The sequence below is a fragment of the Aotus nancymaae genome, unplaced genomic scaffold, assembly GCF_030222135.1.
Source record: "Aotus nancymaae isolate 86718 unplaced genomic scaffold, 86718_ANA_hifiasm-v0.15.2.pri h1tg000004l, whole genome shotgun sequence".
Taxonomy (NCBI): Eukaryota; Metazoa; Chordata; class Mammalia; order Primates; family Aotidae; genus Aotus; species Aotus nancymaae.
In genome coordinates this window covers 49421363-49439631 of record NW_026988415.1, presented here as the reverse complement: position 1 = coordinate 49439631, position 18269 = coordinate 49421363, and the positions used below count along the sequence as shown (strand labels likewise).

The 18269-nt window shown below is 37.7% G+C and overlaps 1 protein-coding gene across 5 annotated transcripts in view; it reads left to right on the top strand.

Annotated features, from left to right (window-relative positions):
- DIAPH2 (diaphanous related formin 2) overlaps positions 1–18269 on the top strand; it is a 906017-nt gene that overhangs the window by 779516 nt on the left and 108232 nt on the right. Inside the window, exon 28 of one of the 5 annotated variants that reach the window (XM_064362648.1) lies at positions 7336–7478. The exons of the other annotated variants lie outside the window; for them this stretch is intronic. Coding sequence (XP_064218718.1) covers positions 7336–7385 — 50 coding nt within the window. The 3' untranslated portion in view covers positions 7386–7478. Of the gene's footprint in view, positions 1–7335; positions 7479–18269 lie in introns of those variants that run through there. 5 annotated transcript variants of the gene reach the window in all.

The following is an 18269-nucleotide window of genomic DNA, read 5'->3' as shown; positions in this document are numbered from 1 at the left end:
TGGGGATTTTGAAATGATGGACAGGCTAAAGCAAAACTCATAATCCTATTACAGTCTCCTACACCCACCTAATAAGCTTCAAGAGCTGTTTCCTTGGAGTCTGGGATATTGCCATCTTCCTCTAGGCTTTTCTGTATAGAGCTTATAAATTCTTTACTGTTTCCACTAAATACCTTGTTATTTAAAATAGCATAAAGAGAGTATATAAGTATATATACATATTGATGCATTTTGACTGTAATAATACCCTTGGCCTGTAGGGAACTTCAAATTATTAATAATTTCAGAGGAAAGCTTTTTAAGAGAAAAGCTCCAGGCTTAGCTGTAATGAGGCATTTGAAAAGGAGGAGGGGGTATGTTTATGTGCCTAATGAAAATATTGAACCCTTTGGGATGTTATGAACCATGGTATACTAATAAATGATCTTTCCATTTCAGTGTTCCAGCAGACATCTTTGTACCTCTGATGTACTCTTGCAAAATGCCTGTAGCTCACATTTCCTTTTAAATATTTCTGTCTCCTGACATGCATTACCATGGGTGGGGGTGCAACAGGATAAATCTGATGGAGAAGGGAGGACAATACAAGAAGCAGACAAAGTTGGTGGCTTAGAATAATGAGCCCATTTTCAGCTGAGCTGTGTAGTTCATATGAATTAATTAACCCCTTACAAACATTTGTCTGACAATCCAAATTCTCATTCAGTTCAATGGGTTTTATAACTATCGTTTAACTAAATAGCACTAAGAACTGTTTATATCCTGACATTGAGGAAGCTTTGTCGAATTCTTTTTCTATAAATCATCTGAAGTTGTTTACAATTTGCAGTAGTCTTGGTTTGTACTCAGGTTGCTGTTTTGCTGCTTTAAGATATATTTTCAGGGTGCTAATTATAGAATATACTCTAGAGTTCGGTTAGGTTCGTAAGGGTAGAAGACCTTCGTAAAGAACATTTTCACATTTTAATTGGAAGAATGTAGGCTTAAGCTATTATCTATCATGTTAAACAAAATGAATCCGATGATGCTAAATGGATATAGGATGATTAATTACTCATTCTTAAGACCTGTGCCATTTAGTTCCTGGTGATAAGATAGTGATAACGCACTTTTTAACCCAGAAAGAGAGAAATGAGAGTGTTGTGATGACACTGTGAGAACACTAAAAAAAGAAAGAAAAGAAAGAAAGTTTGAAATGAGAAGCATCTGGGACCTCCCTTCTAGGCTGTTTGTGTATGTAATTGCTTTTAATTTTTGTACTAAAATTTAAGGTACTATTAATAAGCATTTTACTTAATTGAGCCTCTTCTGATTACAAGGAACAAAAAGCTATTTAAACTGGGTGTTCATTGAACAGATACAGAGAGGCTCAAGGGAACCCAGGGCAGGATGTATTATATACCTAGACCTAGAGCCCTGGAAATGGGATCTTTGCTCTCCTTTCAAGGTGGCTCTGGGGTCCTTCACAGCATACGTCCATCGGCCGTTAAGCTAGTGCTTGAAACGAGACTTTTTTTTACCCTTGTGTAACTGCTTCTTCTACCTCCTAACAAAGATTCTTGGGTCCCAATTCTGTGTTCCTGTGACAGGAATGTTATTTGGTTCCTTTTTTTTTTTCCCCTGGTTTTTTTTTTTTTTTAAACACCAGACCCCAAGTGATGGTTCCTCTGTAGGTCAGGTTCCTTCCCTGATTCAATCACCGTTTTTTTTTTTTTTTTGAGATGGAATCTCGCTCTGTCACCCAGGCTGGAGTGCAATGGTGCGATATCGGCTCACTGCAACCTCTGCCTCCCAGGTTCAAGTGATTCTCCTGCCTCAGCCCCCCTCCCCACCACCAACCAAGTAGCTGGGACTACAGGTGCGTAACACCATGCCTGGCTGATTTTTGTATTTTTAGTAGAGACAGGATTTCACCATGTTGAGCAGGCTGGTCTCGAACTCCTGACCTCAGGTGATCCACCCACCTCAGCCTCCCAAAATGCTGGGATTACAAGCATGAGCCATTGCTCCTAGCCTCTACTATTTGTGTTATATAATAACTAATTTAATCCTCACAACAATCCTATTAGAGAGGTTAAGTACTATTACTATATTCCCTTTTATAGAGGTGGAAACTGAGGCAAAGAGAGGTTAAATAACATTTCCAAGGTTATGGAACTCCAGGGTCTGTGATGAATTAGGAGATCCGGTTTCTAATGCTTGACCCATCACTGTGCGGATGACTTGGAGGGAATCACTTAATCTCCCTGGGCATTCAGCCATTCCATGAACAGTTTAGAAATTATTTTTCTAATTTTTTTTATTGACAAACTAAAGGAAGGAATCAGGTCCATTAACACATTGTCGTAGGCACTGCTTGGCTGTATGGAATAGAAATCTACACAAGGTAGCTTGAGCAAAGGGGAATTTATTTAAGGATATGATAAGCAACCTTGTGGACATCCAAGGATAGAAAACAACAGTGAGACCATAGAGTGTCTTAGGCTGGAACCAAAATGGAAAAGTTAGAATTATAAGTTGCTGTATCTGTCCTTCCATGATCTCACTCATCTCTGTCTCCTCTTTTCTCCTGTTTCCAAAGGAAACCCACTGGTTTCCTTTGTTTGAACGTGACTGCCACAACTATGATACAGTATGACGCTTACTTCAATTGCCTATCTTTATGTGACATGGATCTCTCCGAGTTCAGATTCTTGTGACACAATCTGCTGGCTCAGCAAGTCTGTGAATTTGTTTCCCGTAAGTCAGGTGTTCAGTCTGTGGCCAATCAGACAGAGCAGAGATAAGCTCACGTGGTGCATGGGACTGTGGCCTTTTCCAGAGACTGGATGAAAGAGCAGATTCTCTGAGAAAGGTATGGGAAGGGCTGGCAAATAGACTGATATTTGTTACACCCATAATCTTAGCATTACACATACACACACACACACACACACATTTATGCATTTATCTATATTTTGCTGAATACAATTGGCCTTTGATATTCATAGGTTCTACATTCATGGATTCAACCAACTGCATATGGAAAATATTTTTTAAAATTGCATCTGTACTAAACATGTAAAGACTTTTCATATCCCCTAAACAATACAGTATAACAACTTTTACGTAGCATTAATATTGTATAAGGTATTGTAATTAGTTGAGAGATGATTTAAAGTATATGGGAGGATGTACATAGGTGATATGCAAATACTATGCTATTTTATACAAGGGACTTGAGCATCTGCTAATTTTTTGGTTTCCAGGGGAAGTTCTGGAACCAATTCCTCATGGATACTTAGGGGTGATTGTATATTGCTTTTGTTACCAAACCATCCAGAATTTTTTTTTTTGAGGCGAAGTTTCACTCTTGTTGCCCAGGCTGGAGTGCAATGGCGCGATCTCGGCTCACCACAACCTCCACATCCTAGGTTCAAATGATTCTCCTGCCTCAGCCTCCCAAGTAGCTGAGATTACAGGCATGTACCACCATGCCTGGCTCATTTTGTATTTTTAGTAGAGATGGAGTTTCACTGTGTTGGTCAGGCTGGTCTCAAACTCCTGACCTCAGGTGATCCAACCACCTCGGCCTCCCAAAGTGCTGGGATGACAGGCATGAGCCACCGTGCCCAGCCCCAACTAGAATTTACTTATCCCAATGAATGTTCTGCAATACCTTGAATTTGAGCCAGAGAAGAAATTCCATCTCATTTCTTCAGTTACATCTAGTGTTTAACCAAACTTTAGTATTGCACAGTTTAGTTACCCAGGTTCCTTATCGATTTAGTTCTGAAATATTTGCTTTCTAAAACTCAAATCTATTAAAGGTCAAAGACTTGCCTTCATCAAAACTATTTAAAAGGCTGTAAGGCCTACTGTAAAGATATCCTGACGAAGGGCTTCACAAATGTTTTTTTGGCAATGATAGAATCATTGCTTAATTCTGTAGCTCCTAAAGCAACTGCCTTGAAGAGGACAGATCTTACCAACATATGTAGATTGTTTAAAAAATTATTCTTATTATATACAGAATCAAAGATTTTAAAAAGTATACAAGATACAAATACCCAGTTAAATCTGTAGTTAGGTGATTTGAGACTTACAAAACAATTTGGTGGGACTCTTTACTGAAATATTGAAAAACAGAATTCTATCTCACATCTATTTCACCTACTGTGACCCAGGATCTAAGTATATGTCAGTATACTTCTCTTCTTATGCCCACGTGGAAAAAAAACATGGATTGAAATGTTTAGAACAAACTGGAAACTAGATGAATCTAGAGGTTTTAGAGGAAAAACACCTTGCCACAAATCTCCCCCTGAACCAGCCAAGTTAATTAATCTTTGTTTTTGTTGTAGCTCTTGCTGCTGTCTTACTGTAGTTATGCGAAAGTAATGCTGCAAGTAGAGGCCAAAGCCCCAGAGGGGGTAGTTGAGGTTCAGCAAAATACAGTTACCAAATCCATTTGTGTTTGCTTAGTTTTATGTTGGCATTTAGAGGCTGTCTTTATTTTGGTAGCTGAGTAGCTTGAGAGAGAGAGAGAGAGAAGAGAGATGTGTGTATAGGTATGTTTATATGTATTGCTGACAAATTCAAAGACTTTTGATTAAATATGCTTTATGTAAGAAGTAAAAAGTATTTTTCTTTTTCTGTGGATTACAATATCTTCATTTCTGTGGCTACTTTTTACAAATATTAGTCTGTCCAGATTCATCATTCTAGTTTCTAAGAGGAATGAAAGACAATTTAAAACTAAATTCAAATTTTACATAAGCAGTATAATCCGATGAACATACCCTTTTATCTCAGATTTAGAACAACAAATGTTTTATTTGAGAATGTGAAATAGGAGAAGTCCATCATAAAAGTGGTTTCAGAAGTTCAAAATGTTAACTGCAGCTTCCCTGCATTACAACCCCATGATACTCATTTAATTCCAAAATAAGTCACTTATGATTTCCAGAAAACTAGTCATAGTTAGACTAATTCCTTTTTGTTGTTATTTTACAAAGATTTAAAAGAAATGCACAAAGTCTTTCTTCTTTGTAGCAGGCTAGTATCCTGGTTTCTGCATTTTTCCTGAGGAATTATACTTTAAGACCTAAGATAAACAATGTAGAATAATTCTCTAAATGTGACTCATGGATTCCCTTTGTACAGGACATATTTTTTGGTGTTAATAACGATCCTGAATCATTCCTGCCCCAGCCTTTTGTCTTATCTTCCCTGTTGTACATTTACAAACTGGCCCTGATGGGTAAGGAATAAACAGACAAAAGAGCGTAAGATGAACAGCAGTTTTTTACAAAACCTTAACATATTTTTTACAGTCTACAGGGGAATAAGCAGATAATTTGCATATACACTTGTGGCTCTGTGATGTTTTCATATACCAGAATTTAACAAAACCTTTGCAAAATCCTAGCAGAGATCATGGGGATACACAATTAGATGCTTAATCTAAACCTGGAACAATGTGATTTGGGCTGATTTGCAGAGAGACTATAAAAGCTGAAAAATCAGTTTGACAATGTTCCTGCTGGGACTGGCCTGCAATAAATGTTCGCAGTGGTATTTGGAGGCCATGCCACTTTAGTCAGATCACTGGGGCTTAGGAGATGATGCCTACAGTAAAACTTGAGTTCACTGCATATCAGGGAATGTGTGGAGGCTCCCAGGCTGAAGGTTCATTAGGTCAGTCTGTAAGAGCTGTCAATCAGACCAAGCTGTCAGGGGAATACTTTTTAAAAAATAAATAGAAGTAAAATTTTTCTACTTAGGTTTTTTCCACATTGCATCCCTTGTGCCATCATATCGTCCATGCAAGACAGCTCTTGCAGGAGAGTAGAATACTAGCCCGTCGTAATGTTCCGAATGTGAGCCTTTGGCCACCATCACTTATGAGCATGGCTGCTAGTCTTAGTAATCATTGTGGTCACCTAGGATGAATAGGATAGAATGGTTGTCTAAAGTACATAAGTCTTTAAGGAGTTAAGGACTTGCATCATATTCATTAGCCCCAGTGTCTTACCACTGTGATGGAAACGTACAAGGTGCTCAGATGTTTGATCCCAGCATCAAGAACAGAAACTACTGTATGAATCTAGCACACATATGGCCTTTACCACCCCATTTCCCACTCCTCTTGGCTTAACAAAATTTGACAAAATTATTTCCTATATTTCTTCCATATTGTCAAGCGTGCGTTGTTTTATAGCTAGCAAGCCTGTTATTTAAGTTTGATTTTGGTGTATTTATTGATTGAGCATGACTAGAATATTTGAAAGATCTTTTTAAAAAAAACATAGTGTATTACTTGTAAAGGAAGCAAAGAAGGTTTGGAGATGCACCGTTTATTAGGTTTTGTGTGAACATTTAACACTAAAACATTAGTTAATATGTATTAACCATTTAGATGATTGTAAAACATTATATCCGTGTGGCAAGTTACTAAATCAAAATACTGGTACTGGAACAGACTGACAGACAACACAGTTGGCCGCATCTGATACCTAGAAACCATAGTAGGAGGACCAAAATAAACAGTACAGCTATGAAAGCATCAAGTTGATGATAGCATAGGCTCTAATTATTATCATCATCAATAGAATGTGAATGTATAAAAAAAGTATTATATGATTTTTGTTTAACTCTTGTTTTAATTAGCACCAGATTCAGCTACAGTTGTATCTTTGAATCTATGTTCATTTCTAATAGTTAGAGTTAATTACTTCTTTCTAAAATAATACTCTTCCTAGAATGGGAACTTAGAAAATATACTGCATTAAATATCAGTTGATTTTATTTCCAGGTGGCATCCATTAGGACAAACATTATGAAAAGGCCACTGACCAAAATGTTGATTTCCTAGCTGACACCTGGAAGAAAAATAAACTTATGTTTAATGGAGTAGACTGTCTAAATCCCTGTTTTGAGAAGAGTGCACATTCATGAATATGTATTCATTGCTGAATTCAATAGATTCGAGTAGTGAAGGACATCCGTATCATAGAAAGTAGCATCTATTCATTAACTTACAACTTTCTAAAGAAACAAGCAAGAATGCAGCTTGAGATGGAGCGCTGGCAATACCCAGTTCATTCCTTTAATATGTGACACGTTTATCATGACCTGCATAATAACTAATGAAATAAAAATGAGATTTTTGTTTTATCTGTGGCCTAATTTGTTGAAATTCTCGTTTTAAGTTTCAATAGCACAATCTCAAATCAGTGTTATAAATGAGCAATTTATGGTTTTGTCTTATTCAGTGTTCTAGGTGCATTATGTTTTTTTAAATTTATTTATACATTTCAAATAATTTTTCTCTTTATTTCTTCTTTTCTGCAGTGGTAAATCATCCCTGTGCAACAAGGGCTAAGCCAAGATCAGCCACATAAACGGCCTGAGTGCTGTTTTAAACAGGATTGGGTGATTGTACAACATGACTTTTTAAGATAATCAAATAGTAAAAGTTTCTGGTGGAAACATGATATTCATTTTGTCCAGTCCTCTTTTCTTTCTGCCTAAGGCTTTCTGGTAAAATTTATGCTATATGCCCCGTAATACCAATTTCATGATGGTTAACCATATATATGCTTGGAAAGAAAATGTAGACTTGGGAAGCAAACAGATACATATTCTACAATGAATATTTCTGGCTTTCATTTGAGACTATATGCTTACTGTGTGGTTCAGAACATTCTGCCAGGCGTTAAGCAGGATCCAAAAAAAAGTCTAAGATATAATCTCTATCCCATGAATGTGTTTTTAAAATGTATACTAGTCATTATTGGAGTGACTATTATATAAAGACAGAAGCCACTAGGGTAGCCATTTCTTATGCCAGCTATTAGCTATATATAGCATGCATGCACACACACACATAATATATGTAATATATAATTTTAGTATATTTAAATTAATCCATATTTTCAAGAACTTCATTAATTTGAACACCTAGAAATACCCTGAGTGTTTTAAGACAGTATTTGCAAATAACTCGTGTAATACTTGCATTTTTCTATCTTTATGTGTATGAGGTTTATGCATTCTGGCTTGTGCAAATGTGTTTATATCATTTACCTAAACCCTTGATTATTTAAATATTCCTATGTGGGATCACAGTCCTTCAGATAGGATTCATGGCAAAGTGATTTCTTTACCTATTGGTATTCTACTATTGAGATACTTTAAGAATCCTGTGAGTTGTGTACCTGGACCTATAAAACTGATATTATTATTAATCCATTCAGAAATCATATTGGGCAATAGCACTACTACATGTACATTTAGTAGCAAGCATGGATAGAATATTTGGAGATAATGAAGATTTCAAGACTGTGTTAAGAAAATTGGCTCTCAGCTCCAAAGCATGTGAAATATTCAACTTAATAAGAACGGCAGTGCAGGAAGCACTTCTAGGTCATGGGAGCTGCTATGCACAAAGGAGGTATGCTTGTTCCAGCTCAGAGAAGCTTCCACATATATTATTTACTGAGGAAGCCTCATTTTAATGCTGAATAGAGAAGCCCGAATGACATACTCTTCACAAGTGGCAGTATTGGTATTACAGCATTCCGAGGGCGTGAGAATTAGTTTGGAAATGAACTGAGAAAAAAGCAAAGAATGTTTCTTAACTATTGTAGAAAATGGAGGTATTGCTAGCAAAATTGTATTTTCTTCTGGTCTTTCTCACCATTTATTTATTCCCCTCACCAAAGACCCTGGCTTTTGAGGAGAGGTCCATGGCTGAGAGAACATTAAAAGGAAAGTGTGAAAGTAGAGAATGCAGATGCATATTTGGATTCAGGTGGAAGGGGAGGTTCAAGAGGTGCCTTCGATAGCAGAGTTGGTTGTTAAGGCTCACTACCCACAACATGCTACCCACAATAACCAATACACCATAGAAGAAAGGTTACACATACATAGGCCCGTTCTCTCTTTTATACTCTCTTACTATGAGAATGGCATCTTTGTGCCTGTTGCTTGGGGTCATTTCCTAAAAAAGTTGAGTTGAACCTGGCAATGAAGAAAGAATGGGCCTGGCGCAGTGGCTCACGCCTGTAATCCCAGCACTTTTGGAAGCCAAGGCGGGTGGATCAGCTGAGGGTAGGAGTTCAAGACCAGCCTGGCCAACATGGTGAAACCCCATCTCTACTAGAAGTACAAAAAAATTAGCTGGGTATGGTGGTGCATGCCTGTAGTCCCAGCTACTGGGGAGGCTGAGGCAGGAGAATTGCTTGAACCCAGGAGGCAGAGGTTACAGTGAGCCAAGGTCATGCCATTACACTCCAGCCTGGGCAAGAGAGCAAAACATCATCTCAAAAAAAAAAAAGGAAAGAAAGAAAGAAAGAGAGAGAGAGAGAAAGAAAGAAAGGAAGAGAAAAAGAAAAAGAGAAAGAATGGAGGACTTTTTAACATTTCTTGAGTTCTTATTGTTTGCCTAGCACTGTTCTAGGTGTCATATGTATACCATCTCATTGCATCTTCACAACATTCCTGAGCATTAGGTTTTATTTTCTCAAGTTTACAGGTGAAGGAGTGGAAGATTAGAGAAGTTAAGTAGCTTGGCCAAGGTCACAGCTGGTGAATGGCTCAATCAGAATCTGAACACCAGTTCGTCTAATTCCATACTGCATGCTATTTCCTTACAATGCTGCGTTTCACTCAGGGCCTTATGCAAAAGATTTATGATTTCCTTCAGATTTTCTTTGGTCATAGTGCTGCTCTAAACACTCGTAGGTGAATTTTTAGTTCTTACCTCAAATAAGTCTGGTAACACTACTACATTTTTTTAAAGAATGAGTGATTAATTTGTGGAAATATTCACTGGAATGCTTTTAAGAGATTTCAAATCATAGAGTTGAAAATTCATGCTCTGCTCTAGGCATTATTGATCCTGAGTCATCTCATGCAGGTAGATATAAATCCTCTTCTTAAAGATCTCTGGTGAAAAAACACTTTCAGGCTTTTCCATAGTAATTTACCTCATTGCTGAAAAGGTTTACGGATAGGTGTATGCACATTGTTAGGACCGATGACATAATACCCAGTTGCGGTGAATCAAGCTAATAATGTAATAATCCCTTTTAAAATTATAATCTTCAAAAGGCTTCCAAAAATCACTTATAGGAAGGAAGTTTATGTGATTTTGCTGTTTCTCTAGGAAAGGCAGTTATATTTGAATATTTAAATGATCAGGCCTTGTATGGGTCACACGGGGATTTTTATTTTCCGTTTCGATTCCCTTCGTGGTTTAAATCACAGATCTCTACCTTAAATGCAAATGAATGGAATGTTGAGAATTGATATAATTTTTTAAATTGCCAGTTATTTCTGAGGAGCTTTATACCTCAGTGTAAGTATCTTATCCTGTATTATAATTGCTTTTGCTTGTTTGTCCTTCTAACAAGACGGTGAGCAATTGGAGGGCAAGGATTGTGCCTTACTCATCACGGTATCTCTAGTGTTTAGCATAATGCTTGACACACAGGAGTGATCAATAGTTATCTATTGAGTGACTGAATTAATTTCTCCAATTGATTCTGCTTAGACAGGCCTTTCTCCTGCATTCCCCCAAATGCAACCTGCTAATTCACATTTCTCTATCCTGGTTTATGTTATTTCTCTTACCTGGAGTGCTCTTTCCTCTCTTCTCCACTTACATAAATCTACCTGGTTCTTCCTGGTACAACTACTTGCTACATGAGTCCTATTCTGACTATTCAAGCTCTCATAGAGTCATGTCCTCCTCATGCCTTGACTCTTTTAGCTCTTATGGGATGCCCCCCACACTTTAGCCATTTATTATGTGTGGCTTTATATTATTTGCCAATTAAAAAAATATATTTTTGTCTTTGTTTTCCCAACCATTTTGAAAAGTGGCCATGTATTGTATCATTTTCTCTCCCTTTCATAGTGACTTAAGTGTCGAAGAGACCATGAGATAACAAACTATGGCCTATAAGCCAAATCCAGTCCAAAATTTGAGAATATTTCCTATGATTTTAAATGGTTAGAAAACAATCAGAAGCGCTGGGTGCGGTGGCTCACGCCTGTAATCCCAACACTTTGGGACACCGAGGTGAGTGGATCACTTGAGGTCAGGAGTTCTAGACCAGCCTGGCCAACATGGCAAAACCCAGTCTGTACTAAAAATACAAAAATTGCCCGGGTGGGTTGCGGGTGCCTGAAGTCCCAGCTACTCGAGATGCTGAGGCAGGAGAATTGCTTGAGCCCGGGAGGCAGAGGTTGCAGTGAGCAGAGATCGTGCCACTGTACTCCAGCATAGGCGACAGAGGGAGACTGTCTCAAAACACACACACACACACACACAGACACACAAGAAAAATGACATTTTGTGATGTGAAAATTATATGAAATTCAACTTCCCATAATAAATTTTTTGGGAACATAGCTACGTTTATTCATTTACATATTACTTATGCCTGCTTTTGGGCTACAGCAGTAGAATTGAGCAATTGTGGCAGAGAATCTGTGGCCCACAAAGCCTAAAATATTTACTAGCTGACCATTTACAGAGAAAGTTTGCCAGCTGCTGGAGTAGATCATCAATGAGTACTTACTGGTTAAATAATTCATTGTCTTATGACTCTATTATGAAACAAGATACTCTGAAAGTACTGTTAATTATGCTGTCTTGCCTTACATAACAAAAAATAGCAATAAAAGCAACCTCTGGAGCACAGATTATTTTTATCTTTTAGTTGGTAAAGTAGAAATATTTTCGTTTTCTCATTCTCTGGTAAACTGACTTACAGTGCCCTTAGTAGTTTTAAACCTTTTCAACATATGCAGAACCTCTTCCTGCAGAGATTGCAAAGAACAGGGTAAGGCAGGGTGCGGTGGCTCATTCCTGTCATCCTAGCACTTAGGGAGGCTGAGGTGGGCGGATCACTTGAGGTGAGGAGTTCGAGACCAGCCTGGTTGACATGGTGAAACCCTGTCTCTACTAAAAAGACAAAAAATTAGCCAGGCGTGGTGGCGGGGGCCTGTATTCCCAGCTTCTCCAGAGTCTGAGACAGGAGAATCGCTTGAACCCAGGAGGCAGAGGTTGCAGTGAGCAGAGATCGTGCCAGTGCTCTCCAGCCTGGGTGACAGATCGAGACTCCGTCTCAAAAAAAAAAAAAAAGAAAATAATAATAATAATAAAGAACAGGGTAGATGAAGATCATTCTGGGATGGACTAGATAACCTCTAGTATTGCGCAGCCCAGTGATTCCTTGAGTCTCCTGTAAATGTAAACCTTGCTTTATTAGAAATGAGAAATCAGATTTGTGGATATGAAGTCTCCTCATCCCCAATAACTCCTTGATTCTCCTTTGCCAGGACCTCCCCTCCACCCTCCACTTTTGGTTTAATCTAGTTCTTCTAATTAAATATGAGATAATTAAAGTTCACAGAGTTTAAACCTAGCAGGTTTGATTTAATGATAAAAATCTTGGTTTGTCAGCTTTTCAAGGCATAATCCTGGCTGCTGCCTTATCTGACAGGTAGTCAGCCTAGCAGGTCTGAGGATGAAAACCAGAGCATCTCATCTTTTCAGGCATGACTTGCTGTTTATCTTCTGAGGCATAATTTACAATTGCCCTATAGAAAATGGGTAGGGTTAAATGAGTAGAAAAGGCCCGCTTTTGCTTTGGCTCAATTAATTCATTTCCTATGCAGTTGTCGATGACTAGGCCTACAAAGTAGACAGGTATATTTCAAATGAGGGGAAAATACCCCAAACATAGCATATTTGATTAATGTAAATTATTCCTTTACTCACTGAATATGTAAAGTATGTAAATTTAGTCCTGCTGTCAAAAGGTAGCTCTGTGCCATTAGTTTCTGCAGCAGACAAGGCCTGCTGCATCCTGCACTGCATTTGCAAAGAGAGAATGCTAACGACAGCTTGAGCAATTGCCTTAATGAGCCAGAAAGGTGTTCCTTTTTTATTCGTATTTAGCTGCTTAGAGTCATCTGAAATAGAGATCATCTGTAGATATTACAGAGTGAAAAAAGACATGGGTTATCCTATTAATGTGTTTCTCCAAGCATGCTAAGAATGAACCATCAATCAGGTATTTGCCAAGAAAATAGCTTGTTGTCAGTTCTGTATAGGTTATATGGCAACCTGAAATGCAAGTTTAGGTTCTAATTATCATGCTAGCTAAGTAAAATAGTTGTCAAGTTGCATCTCTAAGTCATTTTGGGAAATATTGTAGGGCTTACCAAATTGATCACAAAATAGCATTAATATTGTAAACCTAAAGTGAACAACACAACCAGTTTTTTTAAAAAATAAAGCATGGGCCGGGCGTGGTGGCTCACGACTGTAATCCTAGCACTTTGGGAGTCCGAGGCAGGCGGATCACCTGAGGTCGGGAGTTCAAGACCAGCCTGACCAACATGGAGAAACCCCGTCTCTACTAAAAATACAGAATTAGCCAGGTGTGGTGGCACATGCCTGTAATCCCAGCTACTCAGGAGGCTGAGGCAGGAGAATTTCTTGAACCCAGGAATCAGAGGTTACAGTGAGCCAAGATCACGCCATTGCACTCCAGCTTGGGCAACAAGAAGAAACTCCGTCTCAAAAAATAAAATAAAATAAAGCATTCTACATGAGTCATCAGGAAAACATTAGAAATCCACCTACGTGCATCGTATTATATGTAAAATTTAATTGCAGCTTCACTTTGTGTTGTTAGAACCCAACACATTAATATTAATATTTGAGACATTTCCTGTCATCTGAGTCTTTCATTCTAAAGGAGATGTCCATATTTTCTCATTAAGTTGAGTCTGTTTAAAGATAAGTCACATCACATTAATAGAAAGATTGGAAAAGTAATGTTCACATTTTAGTTAAAGTCATGAAATATATACCCATAATTGACTATGGTGTTTTGATTTGGTTATAAAATTTAGCTGTACTTTCCACATGGAGTTAAGAGAAGTCGTGGCTTAACACATTAGTGGTGGAAAGTGTGAGTTTACATTTAAGCCACTCCCCAGCTAAGGTTTTGCATAAAAAAATGAGCGAAGTTCAGTTTGGGCGTCTTTTAGCAAAATAGCGAAAGCATAGGTACTCTAAAGGGCCTTTCTGCCACCGTTGTGTACACTTCATGCCTGCATCTTGCCTAATCTTAATTAAATCATGTCTTCTGAGTCTGAGGACTGAAATTCTGAAATTTAACCAATTAGAGCTTAAACAATGCTTTTGTATAGAACTTGTAGTATGGACTGGATGTGGTGGTTCTTGCCTTTAATCCCAGCACTTTGGGAGGCTGAAGCAGGTGGATCACCTGAGGTCGGGAGTTTGAGACCAGCCTCACCAACATGGTGAAACCCTGTCTGTACTAAAAATACAGTATTAGCTGGGCGTGGTGGTGCATGCCTGAAATCCCAGCTACATGGGAGACTGAGGCAGGAGAATCGTTTGAACCTGGGAGGTGGAGGTTGCAGTGAGCCAAGATTGTGACTTTGCACCCCAACCTGGTTGACAGAGCAAGACTCTGTCTCAAAAAACAATATATATGTATACACATATATATGTGTGTGTGTGTGCGTATACACATATCCTTTTTAGTTTAAATAATTCATTGCATTAGAAAGAAAACGTCATGCGAGTGAATCAGTTCTACAGTTTTCAGAAGGTGAATCAAATAATTACTAAATTGAAATACAGTAAGCCGAACTATCATGTGAAATTATATTTCCCTATACATTTCTTATTGAAATCTTGCATTGATTTTTGTGTGTATGTTTGACTGATGAAGTGTGGGGACTACTACTATAGAATTTAGATTTAATGCCGAGGTAATGGGTACTTGTCAAATTACACATCTTCATGAAGTTTCTAATGAAAAAAACACTAAAGAGCTCTTCTTCCCAGCTATATCATAAATGACAAAAAACTCAGCTTTGTAGGCATCAGTTAGTAATAATTGGAAGAGTGACTCTTCTAGTTACTAATTCATTTGTGGAGTTTTCCAAAGTTAGCTTGTGTTGTAAGTTTCTTATAAGGAGGATCATTTCCTGATAGTTTTTTGATATTGTCACAGTTGTGTAATAATCCCCATAGAAGCATCATATGCATACACTTAACACATTCCATTTGTAATTCTTCTTGCTAGTAAAGCCAAAAATTCTGTTCCATAGTAACACATCCACGGAGGTGATCATTATAATGCATTATTTGTCAAATTTTATTCTTTTTCAAAACTGCAAAGAAAATGTGCCATTCTACGATGTCTTTGAATCTCTGATTATGTAAATTTGTTTATGTTAATCTATAACATGTTACTTGGTTTTTTTGAAGCTCTGCTTTCAAGCTGATGATGCTAAAATTTGTGTTAATTGACATCTAGGTGTATTTGAAATCACCTAATTTGAAATTGCAGTTCTTACAGTTAGCTCTAAGAAATGTAATTATGTAAAGAATATTTTGAATGAAATTTTGAATAAATTGGTAGAAACATAGTTAATTGTTCAGTGTGTCCCAAAATAGTAGGCTTAGGAAGTGATGCTTTTCTACTTTAATTTTAAATCTCGTACATTTTATGAGAAAGAAGTAAGCCTATCCCCATATTAGGCAAGTCAGATTAAATGTTAGTTCCATGAATTCAGAGAAAACTACGCTCAGTTGATGATGATTCAATGCCAGTTGAAAAATAAACAGATATGCAAATTCTTGGTTTATTCCTGTAATTTCTTACCATTTTTTTTTCAGTGTCTTTGTTCTGTTAAGTCTTTAGTTAGGTTATGATAGAATGCCATGGTACCTCATTGTACTTTAGCTCCAGTGGTTGGTTGTTTTAAATTCCATTAATGGTAGGTTTTTTTTTTTTTTTTCATCTATCACACATCTTCTGTGAAAGGAGAAAGGAAAGAAGAGCTTTGACTTACAAACTGACTTGAAAGCTATTCCAGCAATTGGTTGTCTTTGAAGTAGGCAATTTACCCTTTTTTTTCCCCTTCAAAATCAGTAATACTACATATTTCTTTTTGAAATAGGAAAGAGTGAACTGTGCATCACAGTTCTCTTATCTATAGCAAATCTGTAACTTCTGAATCCTTTCTTCCTGACCCCACCCACCGTAGGGGCTACTTCTCCACCATTAGTTTATGATCATCAGAGAATTACAGCAGGCAGAGCAGCACAGCCTTGTGCTTCCTACTCTAAAGGTGTTGCTTCCTCAGACAACTGAAATTTGAGTTAAGCCTATGCCCCAGGAAAAGAAAAGTCAGGAAGTTATTTTGCTTTCTGGGAGGCTACAGAGATGAGAGCAAAGGAGATGAAGAGCCTTGACATCTACTCCAGAATTGCTGTTGACTGCCAGACTTCGATCTAATCTCTCTATGGCACGTCATCAGAATTCACTGTGTACTTCATACACAAAAGCAAAAGCGTAGCTGGATTTCTTTAAAACTGTGCCCTTCATTTGTTTCCCTTGCATGTTCTATTTCCCCAATTAACTTTGTGAGTCCTGGGCAAATTAGTTAACCTCACTAGGCCTCAAAGGCCCCATCTATAAAATGAATGGTTTAGAATAGATGATCTTTATGATCCCTTCCATTGCGAACATTCTATGCAGTGAAACTTCAAGGCTGTAAACTATATGTGAGTAGGAGCCAATTTTTTTTTTATCATTTTTTTATCTCCCCACAGGGCCTAATGTAACTTTGACTGTACTACCTTGCTTTCACTATGTGAAGTAGATTTTGAAGAGAGCTCTAATATGTACTAAACTAGATTAGAAATTAGACATTCCATTTCAGTTGAAAGTCAGATTATTAGGTGTAGATATTATATGAACTTGCTTGTTTCAAATGAATCATTGGGATGAAATTATGTAATCCCATTTAGGGAAATGGTACTTTAATAATAGGCTATGAAAGAGTTGTGGGTTGAATTGTCACCCAGGAAAGGTATGTTTAAGTCCTAATCCCCAGTATCTGTGAATAGGACCTTGTTTGCTATTGGAGGCTTTGAAAATGTAATCAAGTTAAGATATGGTCATACTGGATTAGGGTGCACCCTAAATCCAATGACTGGTGTCCTTCTAAGTAGGCCTTGTGGGACACAAAGACACACAGGGAAAATGCCACGTAACTGTGGAAGCATAGATTGGAGTGATGCGACTGCCAAGGAATCCCAAGTATTAATGGCTACCATAAAAAGCTAGGAGAGAGAAGTGGAACAAATTCTCCATCAGAACCTTCAAAAGAACCAACCCTGCCTGTACCTTACTTCAGAATTCTTGTGTCCAGAGTTGCTAGAGAAAACATTTCTGTTGTTGTAAGTCACCCAGTCTGTCGTAATTTGTTAGGACAGACCTAGGAAACTGATACAGAAGATGTGGACACTGCCCTAGCAAAAGTCCCCAAAGAATACATACAGCTCTGGACTGGAACAGTCATGGCTTGCAATTACTGTAGGACATCTACTTTCAGCTTAGGATGTCTTCATATTTTATAAAATATAAATCCAAATAGTAATAGAACATTAAGATCTTTGGAGCAACTCACCATTCTTTACGAGATCAGGACCTATCTTATACAAACCCTGATCAGCCTGAATTAGGATCATTTTTGTTATAATTATTACTGATCCCTTGAGAGCCACCTTTGACCCACTGTATCATACCCACAATCCTAAGAGTAAGCTGCAGAAAGACTTTCCCTTAGAATTGTCCATTTTTTTACTACCCTCTTCTACCTTATGCATGTTTCTTTTGTCCTTTTTTTCGTTAACCATTTATAAAGTTAGATACTAAAGAATTTTGAGCTCAGAAATAATCTTTCCAAAGAAACAATGTGTAAATCAATTTAGGCTGCTTACTTACCCAATTGGGAATAACCTCTCTCTTTCTTTCTACCTATGAAACCTTCATCCAGGCTTTCCCCATGCATAGCTCAGATCCCATCTACCTCTTCAAGGGGGTTCGTTGAATCCCCTATTTCAAAGTAATCTGCTTCCTACAGTTATGTAACTTATACTCTCTGTGTAGTTCTGTTGACACTTAGCAAAATTTCCATATATTATAGTTTTGTTTTTACAACTGTGTGTCTTACTGTTAAAGAAAAAAATTATTCGGACATTTGTTAAAGATGGTAAGGCAGACTTCATTCAGAGGGACTACTACCGTGGAATTTTGTAGTAGGGTAGTGAGATTAAGCACAATTCCAAATACAAGAAGTACTAAGTGGATATAATAGCCACGAACCAGGGTGGGAGTCAGTGGATGGAAAATTACTAAGAAGAATCATTAGGC